Source organism: Pelodiscus sinensis, chromosome 12, assembly GCF_049634645.1.
Source record: "Pelodiscus sinensis isolate JC-2024 chromosome 12, ASM4963464v1, whole genome shotgun sequence".
Lineage (NCBI taxonomy): Eukaryota > Metazoa > Chordata > Testudines > Trionychidae > Pelodiscus > Pelodiscus sinensis.
This window is the reverse complement of record NC_134722.1, coordinates 14,487,053-14,503,231: the sequence shown is the minus strand read 5'-3', so window position 1 is coordinate 14,503,231 and position 16,179 is coordinate 14,487,053. Positions and strand designations below refer to the sequence as shown.

The 16,179-nt window shown below is 38.8% G+C and overlaps 1 protein-coding gene across 5 annotated transcripts in view; it reads right to left on the bottom strand.

Annotated features, from left to right (window-relative positions):
- Nucleotides 1–16,179, bottom strand: part of ADAMTS18 (ADAM metallopeptidase with thrombospondin type 1 motif 18) — a 129,470-nt gene that overhangs the window by 38,518 nt on the left and 74,773 nt on the right. For 3 of the 5 annotated variants that reach the window (XM_075940029.1, XM_006122438.4, XM_075940031.1), the window contains 5 exons: nucleotides 14,832–14,927; nucleotides 13,728–13,876; nucleotides 6,356–6,528; nucleotides 1,537–1,667; nucleotides 1,282–1,405 (listed from right to left, as the gene is read on the bottom strand). In XM_075940029.1, coding sequence (XP_075796144.1) covers nucleotides 1,282–1,405; nucleotides 1,537–1,667; nucleotides 6,356–6,528; nucleotides 13,728–13,876; nucleotides 14,832–14,927 — 673 coding nt within the window. The remainder of the gene's footprint in view (nucleotides 1–1,281; nucleotides 1,406–1,536; nucleotides 1,668–6,355; nucleotides 6,529–13,727; nucleotides 13,877–14,831; nucleotides 14,928–16,179) is intronic. The other 2 variants (XM_075940027.1, XM_075940028.1) reach the window with 2 other exon arrangements.

Sequence of the window (16,179 nt, the reverse complement as noted above, 5' to 3'; positions counted from 1 at the left end):
ACCCCGCTAGTTCGAACTAGTGGGGTAATGTAGGCATACCACACTTGCAAATGAAGCCCGAGATTTGAATTTCCCGGGCTTCATTTGCATAAGCGGGGAGCCGCCATTTTTAAAACCCCGCTGGTTCGAACCCCGTGCAGCGCGGCTACACGGGGCACGAACTAGGTAGTTCGGACTAGGCTTCCTAGTTCGAACTACCGTTACTCCTCATTCCACGAGGAGTAACAGTAGTTCGAACTAGGAAGCCTAGTTCGAACTACCTAGTTCGTGCCCCGTGTAGCCGCGCTGCACGGGGTTCGAACCAGTGGGGTTTTAAAAATGGCGGCTCCCCGCTTATGCAAATGAAGCCCGGGAAATTCAAATCCCGGGCTTCATTTGCAAGTGCGGTATGCCTACATTACCCTCCTAGTTCGAACTAGGAGGGTAGTGTAGACATACCCTGTGATAGCGGAGAGACCCAGGCCCTTTTGAAATTGCCAGGCCCCGGGGTAGTTCCCCCCTTTGCCAGCCCCATATTGGTGAGTTGTTGTCATTAACAACTATTTATATCACCCACAATCTCATTCAAGACCAAACAGTTCAGAGCAGAGCAGTGGTTTTCAAACTTCATTGCACCATGACCCCTTTCTGAGAACAGAAATTACTTCATAACCCCTGGAACAGTGGTCTGAAGCCTGAGCCCACCAGAACCCCACTGCCCTGAGTCCGGGGTCAAAGCCTGAGCCCCACCACTCTGAATGGGGCGGAGGGGGGGAGTGGAAGTTGAAGCTCCAAGGGCTTCAGCCCCAGGCAGGGATCCTGTAACCTGATCTCTACTACTCATGGTTGAAGCCCTGAGGCTTTGTAGCACAGGGGCTTGGGCTTGAGGTCTGAGTCCCAGAAAGTCTAAGCCAGCTCTGACGACCCCATTCAAAGGGAGTTGTGACCCACTTTGAGGTTCCCGACCCAAAGTTTGAGAATTGCTGGTTTAGGGAGAGATTTTTCACTCACCTCCGCCCTTAAACACTCTACCCTTTAAACTTTTTTGTAACAAAAATCCCCACAGCAGGGTGAGTGTGGTAAGTGCTTTAAGTAACAATAAAATGCTTGCAAATTAACTAAGGAAGACTTGTGATTATAGTTTTCTTGTAAGCCAGGAACAGCAGAGATATGAACTCTCCTCTCCCTTTCAGTTTACATCTGGATTTTGAGCCACTGCCCTAATGAGCAAAGATTCATTTGTACTATATGGGGATCCAGCAGAGCAATGAGCTGATGATCATGTGGAACAACTTTCCTTACCATTAGCTTTGTGCTGGATCAAGTATTGGCCTCTAAAAAATTTGCACGTTGAGTTATCTCCTTTACAAACACCACAGGCATCCAAAGCTGCTTTTGAACCTAGTCCACGATCACACCCTACTTGCTGAAAGCAAAAGGCAGAAGAGAAGGACTCAGATACAAGGGAACATCATGTAACAGCTGAATTGTCTATTAAGGAGTCAATTGTGCACTTAAAAATGACAGTTACTAAAAAGAAACTTTGGTTTATCTTACTTCACAAATTCCATCAATACAAACATCATATTTGTTCTGGGAGCATAAGGTTCCATCTTTCACTTTGCTGGACATGGCAAAGAAAAAGTCAAAATCTTCAGCGGTGCAGTACAATTTACATCTATCGTCTTCTGAAAATATGAGGAGATAAGTAGATTAGAAAAGGGATAGAAAAGTGATAGAGAATAAGACAGTAAATATCACAATGCCTCTAAATAAATCTATGGTATCCCCCACCTTGGATACTGTGTGCTGATGGTCACTCCATCTCAAAAAAATATCTTTTCAAATTGGAAAAGATATAGAGAAGAGGAACACAAATGTTTAGGGGGATGGAACAGTTTCCATACAATGAGGTATGTGACTTTTTGGGCTGGAAAAGAGGTGCTTGGGGGGCGGGGTACAGCAAGATCAATGAATGGTATGGAGAAAGAGAATAAGGAAGTGTTATTTACTCCTTCTCATAACACATAAACCAGGGGTCACTGAATAAAATTGATAGGCAGCAGGTTTCAAACAAACAAAAGGCAGTACATCTTCACACAGTGCATGGTCAGCTGTGGAAGTCATTGCCAGGGGATACGAAGGGCAAACTTATAATTTGGGTTCCAAAAAAGAATTAGGTAAGTGCACTGAGGATAGGGTCATGGATTGCTATTAGCCAAGACAGTCAGGGATACAACAACAAGAGCAAGAACATCTAGCCCCTGAGTGCAAGATGTTGTGAGTGGACAACCAGAGGTAGGTTACTTGATGACTGTCTCCCTCTGAAGTACCTAGCATTGGCTGCTGTCGGAAAACAAGATATTGGGATAGAGGGATCATTGGTCTGCCTCAGTATGGCTGCTCTTATGTTCAATGAAGTACAAAGTATTATTGTGATAAGTGTGGAACTGCTCTATGAATAGAGCTATGGGCAAATTTTATTAACTCTACATCTGACATGGTCACTGAGAAAAAATTACTTTAGAACTATGTCATGTTCTTAGAATTTCCTATGTAACTGTACTGATCTAACTCATATTAGGGTTAGTGGAATGTTTATTATACACCCATAATTCTTGAATTCCAGGAGAACAATCCCCAACAAGAAATAGGGATGTGAAAGTGTGACCCGTGTATACAGTTAACTGATGAGCCTGGGATTATCATTTAACCTTCACAACTACACACAGGCTCTCATTATGTGCAGGAAGCCGGCTTAAAAGCCAGCTCTCCACACACATCAGCTCTCTTGCCCCCCACCTGTTACTGTCTAACTGCTGAAATTTTCAGCAGTTACACATTTACTTGATTCAATGCTTTTTAACTTCCCTACCAAGACAAATGGATGCTGAGAATACCCCAGCACATCCTTAAAAAACAATGGATAAAGCCATCATCTTAAAGGATCTTCTGTTCTACCTCCTGCAGGCTGCTGGGAAAGAGGGTCAAGAGGACTAAACAGTTTCTAAAGGACTTTCATCCTGAGGCTAGAAGAGGGAAAGGATTTGTGAGAAAAGGGCACATGCCTGTGTGGTCACTGGGTACTAAAATAATTGATTCTGGAAGGAACAGAATTGCAAGGAAGGGGCATAGGTCAGGCCTACTTAGGTAATCACAGTTGATACCCAGGGGACTCAGAGTGTGAGATTCCACCAAGAGCCAGGTGATGGCCCAAAGCCCAAGGTCTGATGGGATGTACTCAAGGAGACTAGAAGGGGCAAAAAGTGCAGTAATACAGTAACTGACAACTATTATTACTCCATTCTACCATCTTGGTGACCAACTGAAACGACAAGGATCACGCTTGAGTGGTTTATCACATCTTTAGAACCCCAGAATGAGTAGAACAGACATACAGTAGCTAATATATTATTTTAAAATAACACATGGATTCGGCAATCCCCAAAGACATATATAATTAAAATCCAACATCATTATGAAACCATGTAAATTCCATTAGCTCTGCTTCAGTCTCTCCAACCTCTGTGACTGATACGGCCTCAAATTTCAGCACCATTTGTTCACAGTTTCAAGTTTCATTTTTTATTAACAAAAATAGGCTAGGGATTTATAATATTTTCATTTAAAAACTAAGAGCACATAAGCACATAAGATAGCAAAAATGATCAGTCTATTTGGAAGCTAAGACTGGGGGCCCAGGATTTCTACTGAAAAACATTTCATTCGCCCCCTCCTTCCAAAGAGATAAATTCTGCATGCAACGTTGTGAAATGGGCTACCAATGCAATAAAAATAAGGTATTCAAAAGCTTAACAAACAGAGGGTGCCAAAAATACTTGCTTGGGACATCATTTGATCTAGGGCCATCCATGCACACAGCTAGCTGCCAATCAAAGTCCTTCTTATACACAGATCTAACATTACACCTCCAGCTATTATATTGTATTGTAATGATTGCTGTTCATAGATGGGATATATCATCACTTACTATCAATATATGGAGATATACCTATCTCATAGAATTGGAAGGGACCTTGAGAGGTCATCAAGTCCAGTCCCATGCCCTCATAGTAGGACCAAGTACCATCCTTGACAGATTTACCCCAGATGTTTAAATGGCCCCCTTAAGGATTGAATTCACAACCCTCAGTTTAGCAGGCTTATGCTCAGACCACTGAGCTATCCCTCCCCCTGAAGCACCTGGATTTCAAAAAACAGGAGGCTAAAGATAGACTGCTAAATAAATATTTCAGCTCCTAACTATGGGTATGGCTATATTGCAAAAAACAAACAAACAAACAAAATGCTATATCTACACTACGGGGTTTTTCCCAAATGGAGGTATTCTGGAAAACATCGCCACATTCAGGGAACGCGTCTGTTCTTCCACTTTTTTTTTTGCGGAAGAGCCGACACGCTCTTTCAGAAGCCCTGTCTTCCTCCTCCCGTGAGGAAGAAGGGCTCTTCCAAAAGAGGGTTTTTTTTCTGAAATTTGGCCCAGTGTAGATGGGCCAGATTTTGGAAAAGCCTTTTAGGAAAAAACTATTGGAAAAAGGTACACAAATTGTGGAGCACAATTTGCGTTCCTTTTTCTGATAAAAGCCCCGTATTGTAGACATATCCTCTGTCTCTAGACTCAGGCTCAAAGGACTCATGCTATGGTATTAAAATATTAGATATTTTAAATTAAATGAAATTAAATTAAATATTGGTATTAGTATTAGATATTCAGGCTGGAGCTCAGGCTTTGAAACCCAGGAAGGGGGATGGTGGGGCTTCAGAGCTGGAGCTCAAGCCTGAGCAAGGATATCTCCATGGTTCTTTTTTAGTACTGAAATATGAACCCAAGTCTATAGGCCTAGACTCTGAGACTTGCTGAGGCAGGTGGTTTTTGCCATGTAAACATACTCCAAATATTCTAATTTTCAATACCCAGAAGTTTCCATTGAAGGTGAAAGCTACTCAATAGTTTTGAAAATCAGCCCACATATTTTATAAGTCTACAGATAGACTTAGGGGGAGATTTTGAAAAGTATGTATAGGACTTTGGGTGTGTAAATCCTATTTACTTTCAACAGTACTTGTGCTCCTAAATCTTCTCTGCTGCTTTTGATTTTTTTTCCTTAGTGACTAAAATTAGTCTCCTATTTATGAAAATTTTGGCCAATTTAAAATAAATGTGTCACCATGGCAGTACGTGTTAAACAAGATACATCATATGAAAGATTTAAGGCAATAGACTTTGCCAATTAATTATGAATCCACTCCAACTAGATCACTCCTCTTTAGTTTTACAAATTCCTCCCATCCACAATGGTTATATCAGAGTGTAGGCTTCTAAACAGTAATAGAGATGTAACCGTGTTTTTCTTCTGTTGAGTTTTTCTTTCACAATTTGATCTGAGGAAGTGGGTCTGGCCCACGAAAGCTCATCACCTAATAAACCATCTTGTTAGTCTTTAAAGTGCTACATAGTCCTGTTTTTTGGCTTTAAACTGTAATCAAAGTACTTACAATATGGCTGAATAAATAAGGATTGCTTTAATCACTGTATTTCCTACTAACTCTAAAGAATATTTAAACAGACCACAAATATAAACATTTTAAAAAATATATATGTATATAAAAATAAGCCATCTCAAGATACTTGAAGACAACTTCTGGCTATTCTAAGCAAAGCAGTCACAATATGTCATATTCCCACCACCTTCATTTAAGCAATTCACTATGCTTTGAAACTATTTGTAGTTATTAACATCCAACAAAATCCTAACGAAGATTCTGGCTGTTTACAAAATTGAGTCATATGCAGGAAAAATAAATATACACTTAAGCAACACAGAAGGAATATTAGTGAATCATGAATCTCATAAAGTCCCAACAACAATTCTCATGAGACTATACCAGTAGGAAACTCAAAAGGATCGGTTTACTGGTATATTCAGAAATCTGAGAACATTCCAAATGAATGAAGATTCTGGCATGTTATTGTGGATGTTGATTATTCCCATATAGAAATCTTTTGGGAACAGGTTGTTTGTTGTTTAGGTTTAGTTTGTTTTTTGTTTTTGTTTTGTTTTAACAACAAAAAAGCAGTATAAGACAAAAGTTAGGGACAGCGTAATCAGGGAACAGAGGATAGAGATCTAAATCCATAAGACAAGCCAACTTCTCTGCAGACTCTTACACATCATGTAACACCGAGAACCAAATTCAACCCTGCTGTAAAGCAAATAGAGCTCCAGAAAGGTCTCCCAGCATTTCCATAAGCTTACAGAAGGCCTGTATTTGGCCCAGATAATATCAATGAATTATAACAAAGTAACCTGCCTCATGCAAATTATTTTGTCAATCAGAACCATGGCCAAATTACCTTCAACTTTAGTATAGGGCTTCCAACTGTAGTACCACCCACGGAAAGGCTTGCTGTTAAATTCTGCACACTGCTGGGCCCGGAAATCCAGACTATTGGGTGGACATGTCTGAATATTGCAAAGCTGATAAGTACGACTGGAGCCCTGACAGAACTTGCCACCATACTGTGGCCTACAAAGGAAAAAAAAAAGAATCTTTTGCAAAACCAAAAGTGGATATGTTTGACACCAATTAGAATCATTCAATGACAGTTCATTAAGAATCAGCATTCTATTGATTTCTCTCAAGCTAACTCACATGGTTTTTTGCTGGAAAAGATCACTATTTCTCTCAAGAGACAATTAATTATAATTCTCACCAAAACCAAGTCAAGTACTTAACCTACACTATATGCTCGGATCGTTAAGATATCAATTTAATCATGTGAATATCTAGCAGTGAATAATAGTTGTGCTGAATTAAACTCTTTGCCAATCAGGATGTTTTTATTTGCATGTATGATATGATTGGCAAACACTATTATAGATCTCAGAATTATTGACCTGAGAAAGTAGACAATACTAATGTACTGACTTGATATTTCCTAGTTTTCAGTCTACCATAATCCAAGAATTCACATATATGCAACAATAATTATTTACCAAAATAGGAATTAATAAAGAAAAAAGAATAGATAACATGAAACCAATCAAACACAGAGGGAGTCCTCAGACTTGTGACACCTGACTTATGCTGAATGCCACTCATAACATTTTCAATTGACTGCCTATTTCATCCCTACGATGCTTGTTTCACCCTTACAAAAAAAGCCAGCAGGGAAAACAGTACACATCACATGCTGAGCTTCAGTCAATTACTGATTTCATTATTCCAGCATTGTGATTGGCTAAGCCAGGGGCTGGAAGCCAATGTAAAACAAGTGGCAAGGATAACCTGGCAACAAGCGACCATGGACGTATAAGCCAATCAAACAAGAAACTGCAAGGACCCTCTTGCAGCTCCTTTCTGGAAAGTTAAAGCATATGTGATTGTATATGTTTCCGTGAATGCAGTTTACCAAATAAATGCCCTGATGTTGCTACATATAGTTATCCATAATTCTTTTAGTACAAACATCTGGGTTATTGTGGTGAAAATAGCGTATCAAGCTTTGGTTCAGGAACCAATCCCTTCTTTATGGAATTGATGCTTGGGAAAAGCATTTCTGATTTACAACACAATTCTGAGGAAGAAACTATATTACAAGTCTGAGGACTCCGTGTATATTGAATAAACAATTGCATTCTAGTATGTTAAAGCTACAATATGTAAACATTTCCTTTTAACAGGTTCCTTTTAAACCCACCAGCTCAACTCTTAGGGTCTGGCTAGACTGTGTGTGTGTGTGTGGGGGGGGGGCGTTTCAGGATAACAAAGGTATCCCGAAAAAACCACCACCATGTCCAGAGAACGTTTTTGCACGTCCGCTTTTTTTTGAGGAAGTGCAAACACGTTCTTTTGGAATCCCTGTATTCCTCGTTCTACGAGGAAGAAAGGGGCTTCCGAAAGAAGGTTTTTTTCTGACATTTGACCCAGTCTAGACCAGCCAAATGTTGGAAAAGCCTCTACCACAAAAGAGTCGGGAAAAGCTATGCAAAATGCAAAGTGCATTTTGCGTAGCTTTTTCCAAAAAAAAGATGAAGTCTAGCCATACCCTTACAGAATAACAAAGGATAGTGCACAGTTGTTCTGACATAGAAAAGTGCTTACCCACATGTTTAACTTTAAACACGTCTAAAGTACACAGACTTCAATGGACTTTAATTATGCACTTGAATACCCTTCTGAACAGCAATGCTTTTCTAAATTTGGGTTAGTAAGAAGACAAACTATTTTATTAGTTTGCAGGTATTCATATATTAATTATATAATCAGATTTTTAACTATTAGTTGGATGCCTATAAATGTAAACAAATTAAAAATGCAACCCTTGCTTTTTTCAGAATGCCTACTAGAACTGATGAGAAGCTGATTACTATTCCATGTGGATCTACATAGAAATCTACTGGTGCTATGGTTTCAATGTGCAGTTTTGCAGTGTTCCAATATGCCACTGTGCCCAACATTCAATGATTTCATTGTTGTTGTTAGTATTATTTATTTAGAATAATAGAATCATATGGCTGGCAGAGACCTCAGGAGGTCATTGAGTTCAGCCCCCTGCCCAAAACAGGACAGACCCTAACTAAATCATCCCAACCAGGACTTTTTGTAATTTATATTTTCATAGTGCCTAGGAGCTTCAGTCATGCTAGAACCCTATTGTGTTAGGTGCGGTACAAACACAGAACAAAAGAACAGCCCCTGGCCTAAGGAGCTTACATTCAATGTACAACACAAGAAAAAATAGATGGATATAAACAGATGGGCAGGGGAAAACAAGAAAAGAATGTGATCGTATTGGCCAGCATGGTAAGTTGTGTTCTCAGCAAACCAGCAGCCTAATCATCGTCAAATACTTTGCATTATTCCACTGAGCCTTGCATCTAGTGAAAAAAGATGTGACTAGAACTTTTGTTACAATTCTGCACCTGCATATCTTTGTCTAATGACGGTTAAAAATGTTAGGGAAAATATGCATTTGGAATGCATATTATGGTCTTTCAGTGAATGGTTTGGCTGTGCTACACTTATGTCAAGGGAAACACTACCAGAATAACTCACATGGTGCAGTATTTGCACAGTTCCTAACTAGGATAATGGGAGTAGTTTGTTTAAATCCCTACACACTGTATTATAAATGTACTTGTGTCCAGTATATCTTATAATTTATGTTAACATGCTTTCCTGTTGAATCCATCATGGAGAGATGTTGAGGGGACAAGGTAAAATGTGAGTAAGAGATTCCAGGTGCATTTTGTAATTACATTTTTATACTATCTGCTTATTCCTGCATTCTAATCCTCATACATTTGTAAAACAAGCTAGAGTCTGTTTCCATGTCTTGAATTAGCATTGCAGCTTTAAAGGCAATACAATAGCTGGCTTTCTCAGAAGTCTTCAGTGAATGTTGGACTACAATCTCAAAGGAAGTGATGGAAATTCATTTGTTAGTCCATTTCAAACTGGGCAGAGTACTACACTAGGGAAATATGTTTTAGGGAACAATATGGCACTGACCTTATCCAGGGAACGACTAGATTGTTACTCACCATCTTAACACTGGGCATATTGTGAACTAAGGCATGCTTCCCATCCTGATTAGCAGCCGTTCAGTTCAGCCAGAACTATTCTTCAGCTCAGAGAGTATATATGTTGACTGAGTGTAACAGATGGGAGTTTCCCTGAGTAAAGTAGAAAAAGTTTTTGGGCCCCATACTCATTTCTGTTCAGACACCTTTTCCTTCACAGCTTGTTTGATTTATTTTATTTCCTTTGGCCTACAGAGCAAGACTCTTTATATGTAGGTGGGGGGAAAGAAGTAACTCCCTAAGTATAAACCACATAACAAGCAAAATAACAGAATCATTTAGAGTCAGACTGTGGCTTTTGACTAAGTCTTGCAACTGAGGGTAGTGTAAAGCCTCACTGACCTAAAGAAGCACCGAGAGAAGGATTCTAGCTTCCCATTGGTGCTGCAGACCTGTAAATGGTGAACCATACTCCACTCTCTCCCAAACTGTTGGTCAGTGACTTAGTGGGAGGCAGGGTATGGATAGGGCTCTCCTTAACCATCTCTGCTCCTTATCAATGAATTACTCCCAGAGAGGAGAAACTAATTAGAAGACCTCTCACTCTGGGAAGCCCTTATATGGGCTGTCCAACGAAACTGGAGTGCTAAATTGGGGCCACAATCCTTAGCTGTTACTGTGTAGAAGGGGCAATCTTTATAAAACAGCAGACTGGCTCTATTGTCCTATGGATGTTTGGGATGGGGAGAGGCTAAGCACAGAGTTAGCCATATATATACTAATCAAATAATATTATTGTTTTTGTTTAGCAGAAAAATATTGTGCTACAAATAGAAATAGGAGTGCACAGTCTCTGTCCCAAAGGCTACGTCTAGACTGTCAGCAGAGGGATGTAAATGAGGCACTTCGAAAGTGAAAATGAAGCTGGGGTTTAAATATTCTGTGCTTCATTTACATAATCACATAATGGCGCGCTTTCAAAAAAGTGCTATTTTGAAATTGAAGCTGCAGTCTAGACGTGGTTCTTTTGAAAATGGGGCGCTTTTTCAAAAGATCCTGTAACCCTCAATTTCAAAACCTCAATTGCGAAATAGCACTTTTTCGAAAGAGTGCCATTATGTAATTATGCAAATGAACCACGGGATATTTAAATCCAGGCTTCATTTGCACTTTCAAAGTGCTTCATTTACATCCCTCTGCTGACAGAGGGATGTAGTCTAGACGTAGCCAAAGAGTTTAAAGTTGATAGCCCTCATACATACATGCATGCGCACACACACACACACACACACACACACACACACACACACACACAATTTTACCTATAGGACTAAAGTTACTCACCTGTCTAGGTGTTTTCAGGATTCAGACAATAGAATAGTGAAAGGGATACTAAAACATCCAAGGAGTTTTGAAGTAGTAGCTGCAAAGAATAAACTCCAAAGACTAATTTATTCAGTATCTCAAAGAGTCCAAGTACAGACTCCAATAAATGTACTAATAAATAATGCAATTAATAATTGACCTAAGGTATTAAAGTATTACTACTGTGTCTTAAATGAATTTGCCAGTCTGTAATGCCCATAATAAAGAAGTGCCACTCCAAAACTATTTTAACTAATACATATGTATAACCATAGGCACATTTCATCATTATAGTAGTAGCTAACTGAATATGAAGTCACACTTTCCTCAAAAAACAAAAACAACAGATATATATTTTATACCTTAGTGGAGCAGATGTGACAACAGTTGAAAGAGCTGGGATGACTATTCATTTGAAGCTGCTAGGTGTAATACAAAACAATACACTACAATGATCTGTATACTGCTCTTTACAGAGATGGTGTTTAATGAATTACAATTAATAATGGTAACTAGAACATGAAGTGCTGCCTTGAAGCTCCTTCAAATTTTGGAACAGTTTACATCTAGATGTGCACACACCTTAGGCTCAAATGATAAAAATAGTATTGCAAAGCTAAGTTACGGGGGTTTTTTCCTATATGAAATCAATGGTCTACAGAGTTCTTCTGTGGACCTTATAAAACTTGATTAGTTACTGTTTTAAACTGCATCATTTGTTAAATTTTTAGTGCCCATAATCATTCTTAAATTGAATACAAAAGAGTAAGAAATTGTTTTAGTTAGAAAATATTGTTTTAGTCTTTTTATTATGCACATGTCTAAAACTGTGTTCTAATATTTTAGCGAACAGTGCAGTATTATGAAGTGGGTAGGACATAATCCCACAGATATGACTTAGGTATTAATTTACATCTCTTGGGCACTATTCAGGGTCCTTACCAGCTCAACTATTAAATTATGTAATCTATTTCTAGGGAAACTATCTCAATTGTAAAATGTTGTGATGTATGAAAACCAGATCCATGAAATTATACTGTGGCAATTTATACAAGCATAATGAGTTTAACAAATCTACATGGCTCTCAGTGTACTACAGATGACCTCAGTAGGTGTTTGGTACAGTAAATTCATGCGTAATTCAGACAGTCATTCAGACTGTTTCAAAAGACTCTAGGGCAGGACCACAGTGGCTGTCTTACAAACATCAACGAAAGGGAAATAGAATTGGTTGGGTATTATTTACAGGAAGAGACTCATACTCACACACATGTGCATGCACACACACTCAGAGGACAAGACTTTCAAAAGCAGGAATCTAAATTTACTTACATATTTAAGCTCAAATAAATGATGTGATCTCCAAACTCACTGAACATCTAGTAGTTCCTCCTAAAGTCATTAGAGACTCAATGCTTTTGAAATTCAGGGTATTTATTTAGGAGCCCTATGTTGAGGTGTGAAATGAATCCTCAGTGCGGCATAGTCATCATGCTGATTCTCTGAAAAGACTGAATTTCACTCACAGAGTTAGGGCTTAGTTAGCTGAATGCCTGGTAGCATTCAAAGTATTTGGAAAATCAAAGTGTGGAAGAAACAAATTTTGTTTTCCTCACACATTTTGAATTTAGAAAGCAGAAATGACTGTCGGGAATTTGGAATACTTAATCATTAGGATTTTGTGTCTCACTGCATAGAATACAGTGAATGTCTCACGCTTTTTTTTATTGTGTTTCCACATTGTAACTAGCTAAAGACTATTTTCCAGTGCATTCACATTTATTTTAAAAGAACTATTGGTCAGGGATGTGAAATACATCAATATGTATATTTAGTCATCCTAGGCATTTTGTAGACAGTGTTTTTATAGTGCTGAGGTTTCATAAATCCAATTCTGATAGAGATTTACAGTTACTCCTCTTGGCCCTAAGAGAATTACCATTAGCACAACGTAATTAGAGTAGGTAGAGACCAGATGAAGTCCTGGTCTTGAACATAGCATGTGTTCATACCAGAGTTCATAACACACATTTCTGAGTGATGGTTTAAATACATAATATGGCAGTCATACACAGTTCCCATTGGAATGGTTTACTTATTACACTGACTGAAATATAAGTCATAGTACTAGAGTTAGTTGAAACATTTCAATTAGTCCCTCTTCTGTATTCTGTACTGTGCCAAGATGGCCATACAAGAACTTGAGCAAAGAGCACTGAGTAGGTAGATAGAGGAATAGATAGATTGAATATCCATGGAAACTTGAGCATAAAAATTTAAATCGATCTACCTGCATTAAAATTGTGACAGAAAAGGACTAACAAAGAAAATCAAATGTATTGGTGACTTTCCATGGAGAATCTATCTGTGCATGTCTAGAGACTGCTGTGAATTCATGTATACCACGAATCCTGTCTCAATGCAATAATATTGATACACAACAGTAAAAGTTAAGTTAGTGTTCTGCCATAGACTGCTAATAAGGTTTTTTGGCCAAAATGCTGTCCCATTTTTATTCCAAACATATGTTTTAACCAGTTCTATTTAAAATTCAGTCATGCCTGATCAAAAACCCATTGATGTCAATAGGTATACTTTTATTTAGATCAGCAGGCTTTGGACAGCCCCTTGGTTCCCGATATTACGCTCTACCTTTCAGAGCGCAGCATGCTACTGTTTTGTAACTACTGTTCACAGTGTACTGTGGAGTTCTTTCAGTTTCAGAAACTGTTAACCCTTTGTAAATTTGCAACAAAATCTACTCTTTCCCCTTTTTAGTTAGAATATCAGAAATAATTATTATTAAAATTATACCTTTCCACATCAGTGTCTTACTTTGGGTTATTGCAGTGTCTCTCTTGATAGGTAACTCCACCTCCACAGGTCCGAGAACACTTGGACCACTCCGACCACGCAGCCCACTGGCCATTAACAGGCTTGGGTCCATGATCTCCATATCGGACACACTGACCTCTTCGACACCACTGTCAAAAAAATGTCAACAAATGTCCAAATCACAACTAGTGCTCCCTAGTAGGTTGCTGAGAAGAAAACACTTAGGTACCAATTCTGCCAACATGAAAGCATTCATTTAACTCAATATAAATTAGCAGTTCCACTGAATGCAATGTGATGGCTCACAGAAGTGTTAGCAGGATTGAGGTGCTGGGTCTTATAAAGATAAATGAGATGACATTTACAAAGTAAACCTCTACTGTTTGTTAGCTTTGAATCTCTGCCTATGCTGAAATGATGTGAGGACCAGATTTTCAAAAGTGGCATCCAGCTGTGGGTGCTTCAATTTTGGATGGCCAAATCCAGATGTCCTATGAAAGCAATGAGTGCCAAAAAGTCCAGCTAATGTTAACAGCTGCTGTTGGTGCCTAGCACTTCTAAATTAGCCCCAGACATTCAGGGTTGGGCACATAAAAATGAGAGGCCATTTTCCCCACTAGCTATTAATTAACTGTTATTGCTATAGGAGAAAAGGGTGTAATGAAGAAAAATACTCCAATAGAGCAAGGAAACAAAATCAGGCACTTGAAAATTACAGAAATATGCAATACAACTTACATGTTAAAGTGAAATAAAATATCAGTAATTAATGAATCACACATATCAATAGCAATTATGATTATTATTATCTCTCATACTTGCAATTACCTTGTAATTGTAAGGCAAATTGACGTATTTTCAGATTCCTTCTAATAAGCTGATCAATAAGGATAATACATTTATAGACTGTGAGTCAAATTAATTCCTAGCAAAAGCAGCTACACTAAAATAGATGCTGCTTCTGCCATGCCTAAATGTGCAGGCTTGATCTAACGCCCATTAAAAGCATTGGATTTTTGAGCGACTTCATGAGAATTGGATCAGGCCCTCAGTACACTGCATTCTAAGTTAAAATACTATAGTGGCACTAATTAAGTAACTTACCATACTTACGCCACAAGCTGTTCCTTCTGCTGCTGGCATGAACTTTGTTTCACATCTATGACCTACTTTATGACACCAGAGTGATTTGCATATATCCTAGAAAAAAATCAGAGAATTCCCCCATTGTATGCTGCTGTGTAGAAGTTTTCTTGAGTGACACTTCTTCAAAGCATTTCTTTGCTATCATAAAAGTTCTATGAATTAGACCCATTTCTGAACAGAGAAGATCTAGTTCTATGTTTTATAACATAATAATACATGCTGGTCTACTGAGTTCATATTTTAGGAACATTTTCAAGTTTGGTTCTCAGCATTATTTTCTTGTCTTTTCAAGATGAGACAATAAAAGAACCAAAAATCTATTAAAACTCCAAGGGCAGAACATGAACAGGTCTACAGGCCTCCTAAAAATGTGGAGGGAATCAATTTTCTTGTAACACACATAAAGGCTGTGTCTACACTGGCCACATAACCCGTAATAGCTATGGAAATGAGAGAAGTCAGAATAGGGAAATCCGCGGGGGATTTAAATATCCCCCGCGGGATTTAAATAAACATGTCCACCGCTTTTTTTCCGGCTTGGGGAAAAGCCGGAAAAGAGCGTCCAGACTAGTGCGATCCTCCGGAATAAAGCCCTATTCCGGAGGATCTCTTATTCCTACTTGCAGTGTCTCTCTTGATAGGTAAGTACTACTTGCAAGTAGGAATAAGAGATCCTCCGGAATAGGGCTTTATTCCGGAGGATCGCGCCAGTCTGGACGCTCTTTTCCGGCTTTTCCCCAAGCCGGAAAAAAGCGGCAGCCATGTTTATTTAAATCCCGCGGGGGATATTTAAATCCCCCGCGCATTTCCCTATTCTGACTTCTCTCATTTCCATAGCTATTATGGGTTATGTGGCCAGTGTAGACACAGCCGAAATGTTTGGAAACGGCTGTAGAAAAAAATTGTCACTTAGCAAAATGCTGGTTAACACAAAATAATCCCAAATGCTGCATCTTAGCTAATTATGATGATGATGATTATAATTATCCTCTTCAGAATGACCCTATTGTGATTTGAACAGAACACCTTCCTTAAATAAATCAAAGGGGCTGGAACACCCACCTAAATAAATAATGGGTAAATATGACTACATCCTACATCAAAAAACTAAGGATTGAAAGCTGAATTTGTCCTCACTCTGAAATAATCTTCTCATGAGGAGCTATATTGTAGCAGGCTTTTTTGCAAACGGAAGGAGCATATAAAAACCTCCCTTCCTTGCACGCTCTGTACTAGTGACACAACTGCAACACTTGGTTTCCCCTGGGTGTTAGTCACACCACCCTGGTAAATAGTAACTGGAGAA